A 5,128-nucleotide genomic window follows, 5' to 3' on the forward strand; every position below is an offset into this window, starting at 1 on the left:
TCCTTTCTATAATCCAAAATTATTTATTTGACGTTTGATTTTGTATCATTGCTCAGGATTTCCCCCTTTTCAGACTGATTTAAAAATTGCTTAAGAAGATGATGAATTTTTTTTGGGTACAGTAAGAATATTGAACTAGAGTTGAGAGAAAGTGAGTGACAGCTTGTTTAATTGAGTGTGTTGTTTACATATTATTATAACCATATTTCAAATATTATGAAAAACGGTTTAAACAAGGTGGGGTTCTTGAAAAAAAAAATATGGTGTGGTTTATGATTATTATTTTTAACCAAGATTTTTAGAAGAAAAAAAAGACGGAAAAAAGTGTTGCAGTTCGGTCACCTCTAAAAAAAAAAACCATTGAAAAATACAACACTTTTGCAATCTTTTTAGGATATAAAAAAAATTTTGAGCCCATTTTTCTTCACAAAAGTTTTTATTAATGTCTAAAAAATATAGAGAATAAAGTGGCATATTACTAGCTTCATATATCCGTATTACATAGTCAGAAAAGTTACAAAATTCATCTTTATAATAATAAATTAAATATGAATTCTAGAGATTTGAATGTTTTTTCTTGAAAAAAAAAAAGTCACTGAATTTAATATTTGTTGAGCCGACAAAGGCACAATACCTCTGCCTTTAATGAAGGCGACAGCCCTTTGATTCCCGTTTTCACATCTCTAATCTTCCTCTCATTATTCAATTCTAACTTGCTCTCTTCGACATCTTTATATTGGCATGCACATGGTTTCTTACCAGGGTTACACTTATTAATTAAAACTCCCAATGGCACAAACATTATGTGTATATATAATTATTATCTTATTAAATATTTTTTTAATATAAGTTCAAAAATAAATAATTAGTTAAATGCAATGCATGATATTAAATTTAAATAAATATTTTATAATAATGAACTGAGGGGGTAAAGACAATATATTAATTACAAATTATGCGATATTTGTTAAATAAATGAATAAATATAAGCAATTTACCAGTGGCGGCTTTTTTATAATATGTCATTAAAAAATCGTGAATAATAATATTCTTTTTTGGCACACGCGGTTTTCATTAACCTTGAAAGGAATATTACTTGACAGATAAGAGTAAATATATCAGTAGCAATGTAAGATTGTAAATTTATGTTTTATCAGAATTAAGTGTTGTGTCAAATATTACAACATTTAATGTGATCTCATAAAATGTTTTCCAACTTGCAAGTAAATAAATAATTTAAATGGCAGTGATTCACAACAATAATTCATTTACTAATAATAATCATGGTTCACCTACTTAGTGTGTGGCTAATAATATATGATAGTAATTTGATACTCCAAGATTGAAACTTTATTGTCTCACCGAGTTGACTAATACTAATCGCCAGTTCTAATATATATTAAAAATACACAATTAATTTCCAACTAACATATATAACATGTACGACAAATGCCCATTAAATGTTAATTAAACATACCTTAAGTGTATTATTATTATTATGGTAAATCCAACGACTGTCGTTGCATTAAAAAAAAAATTATGTTGAGTCGAACGTGAACCTCACATGTTTGGACTATGATAATCATTGGATATAGAGTGAAGACTAAACCCACATTGTAGGATCTCGTTAATTAAATTAATTACATATTATACGAAATTCAATAAATATAATTTGTAACCTATGAAAATTGAAATTTTCATTCTAAATGTGTAACTCTTTGCAATTTTGATCATCTGTGTTGTAAAATTATTTAATTATCAATAATGTGTTTTTCATTTGTTTTTTTGCAATTTAATTCTTTTTATTAAGAATATTAGTGTAACCTACTGCACAAATGAGCAACATGTAAGCGTTAGATCAGTGTTACGTCGGATGAATTAATAGCCAAAAGTAAAAAAAAAATACAAAGACAGTAGATTAAAACTGAAATTTCACCATATAGAAAAAAAAAACCACAAAGAGTCAAAAACGATTTTTACCTCAAATAATAATGACAGAATATATAATTATTCTTTTTCTACTGTGATATACTATCCGTGTGTATATAAATATAGAGCACATCGGCCTCCAAGCCTGCCTCAGTTTCATGCAGCTAACTTCTCAAATAATGCTTCTGCTTCACTCAACTTTTCCTCCACAAAACAAGCACTAATCCACACCATTTCATCTTCTATCAATCATCCGTTCGATCGCACAAATCATGGATTATGAACCCAAAACATCTCTTAATCTGAGCTTATCATCAAGAAAAATGGATACGCTCAACCTAGATCTAGTGCTTGATCCTTCTTCTCCGAATTCATTATCCATATCGCCACCTTTAAGCCCTACCGAACAGCGGGTTTTCTCATGCAACTACTGCAGACGGAAGTTTTACAGCTCACAAGCTCTAGGAGGTCATCAAAATGCTCATAAACTGGAGAGAACCCTAGCCAAGAAGAGCAGAGAATCGAGCTCGGCGAGGCGTGACTTGGGCTCGGGTTTGAACCCGGTCGGCTTCGGGTCAAGTTCGAGTAGTTTGCGTCGAGTTCTTGGGTTTGATCTTCATGGTCCTACAGATCATAAGTCTGTGAGAAATGATGTTAATTATGATGATGACTTGATTGTTAATGATTTCTTCAATCCTGATCAGAGAGCATGTGAAGAGCCTAACCATCTTGATTTGTCATTAAAACTTTGATTTCTCACCAATAATTGTTGGAAATTTATGTAGCAGCAATTATCCAGTTAAATTCCAAAAGATTGTTATTAATTAATTTTATTTTTCATTGGTCGATGTTTCAAAAATTCCTTAATTTCTGTTTGTTCTCGTTATGTGTGTATACATATATGTATTAAAACTCAAAAAAATCCTAATTAAAATTTGGGAAAATAGCTAAAATAGTTCTCAAAGTTTGTCTATTTTATATTTTAATCTTTTAAGTATTCAAATTTAGGTTTTGGTTCGATAAATTATGTTATGTTTTGGTTTTAGTTTTTTTTTTTTTTTCAGATTGACGATGTAAAGTCAGAAAATGACGATGTGACCAAAAAAAAAAAACACAACTTAACTTATACGATCAAAACTCAAATTTGGATATTTACCGACCAAACATAAAATAGGTAAACGAGAGGAACATTTTAGCTATTATCACTAAAATTTGCATTTGAAAACTAAGCTCGGGTGTACAAACACAATATTCCACTTGGTAATTGATATGTCACTGTTAGAAAAATGTTCGTATGTGTTAAATAACCAGACAAGATTATGGAAGTGATTAATTAATGAAAATGACCATATTGATTATAAATTATTGTTCTATATTTTGCATAAAGAACGTAAATGATGATTTAATATTCTCATTATAAAAATAAATACATATCAATATTATTCGTGAAATTTTCAATNAACCAGACAAGATTATGGAAGTGATTAATTAATGAAAATGACCATAATGATGATTAATATAAATTATTGTTCTATATTTTGCATAAAGAACGTAAATGATGATTTAATATTCTCATTAAAAAGATAAATATACATATCAATATGATTCATGAAATTTTCAAAAAACACTCGTACGTATATAATATATTATTATTCAATTCCAGCAATCATGGAAGTGCATAAATTCGTGCATATACCGTCCATTTTATAAACATTACATACACGGGNTAATATATTATTATTCAATTCCAGCAATCATGGAAGTGCATAAATTTGTCCATACAGTCCATTTTATAAACATTACGTACACGGANTATATTTTGCATAAAGAACGTAAATGATGATTTAATATTCTCATTAAAAAGATAAATATACATATCAATATGATTCATGAAATTTTCAAAAAACACTCGTACGTATATAATATATTATTATTCAATTCCAGCAATCATGGAAGTGCATAAATTTGTCCATACAGTCCATTTTATAAACATTACGTACACGGATTAGAATTTTAAACTCTAAAATTTTTGTTATTTTAAATTGATCTACCCGTACTAATATCAAATTAATCCAAAACTATACAAAATTTACATATGAAGCCAAGCTCAGGTACCAATGAACGTGGCTCCACCACTGATTGCAGAGATGTATTTGTTTGAGTGATAAGAGGCTGAGTTAAAATATCAAAAAAAAAAAATTATATAAATATAGAAATGAACATAGATATTTTATTAGCGAATATGGGATTTTATGCAACTTATTAAAATCATAATGAATGCATGAAGTGCATTTGAAAGAAGAATGATTTCACAATTTCAATTTCGATTCTCTTCCGGGAGAAATTATGATATTGGTCTTTCATTTTTAGTCCAAAATATCTCGAAACTAGCTAGAAATTATAATTTTGATTTTGCTGATGTATATGTTGAATGTCACGTCAACAATTTGATGAAAAATAACTAAAATGAAAAGAGAACCAAAGAACTAGACTAAAAAAGTAGCTAGAAATTGAAAGTTCCTAAGACTAAAAAGGGAAATTGGCCGAATTTACATGACCAAAATTGTTATTTTATCTTCTAGAATTCAAAAGTGTTGTAATGGAAGTGACCTGTGTGTTTATACATATTTCATATCCATTATTGAGTATGCTCGAGTTCTATGAGAGGGGTGGCATATCGTATGGTTAAATTATCCTAGTTTCGGGGAAAAAAATCATACGTAAAAATTGTTGTAATATTATTATATGTTACATTAATAATTAATTGTCACATTTTGGATTTTTATCGTGGTGTCACGATTTTTTTTAATATGTTGAATTAAACATGTGTCAATCAAGATCAACGTAACATAAAATGTTACGAAATTTGTTGCAGATGAATTTTTTCCAGTTTCGAGCACGCGACTTCCCAATTTTCTCCCTATCTTGTAACGATTAAGGACGCTACTTACTGTTTTACTCGGAAGGGTCAATTGATAATTTCTCCGGGAGTTGAGATTCAATGAACATATGTTGCACATTGTTTCCCAGGTGTGGATCAACATCTAGGTTGAGGCTGAGTGGCAATCATATACATATATAACAACACTAGCACGGAACGCAATGGATTGAGTGAATTATTACCAAAAAACTCATGTCTATTATTATGTACATGTAGTATATCTATACTGATTAATAAACGTGAGGCTCTAAGATTTCA

At 29.1% G+C, this 5,128-nt stretch overlaps 1 protein-coding gene across 1 annotated transcript; it reads left to right on the forward strand.

Annotated features, from left to right (window-relative positions):
- Positions 1–2,252: 2,252 nt before the first annotated feature.
- Positions 2,253–2,681, forward strand: LOC140958168 (zinc finger protein 1-like). The gene has a single exon (XM_073415526.1). The coding sequence runs from the start codon at positions 2,253–2,255 to the stop codon at positions 2,679–2,681; it is 429 nt and encodes a 142-aa protein (XP_073271627.1).
- Positions 2,682–5,128: the final 2,447 nt, after the last annotated feature.

This window comes from Primulina huaijiensis, chromosome 2, assembly GCF_012295235.1.
Source record: "Primulina huaijiensis isolate GDHJ02 chromosome 2, ASM1229523v2, whole genome shotgun sequence".
Lineage (NCBI taxonomy): Eukaryota > Viridiplantae > Streptophyta > Magnoliopsida > Lamiales > Gesneriaceae > Primulina > Primulina huaijiensis.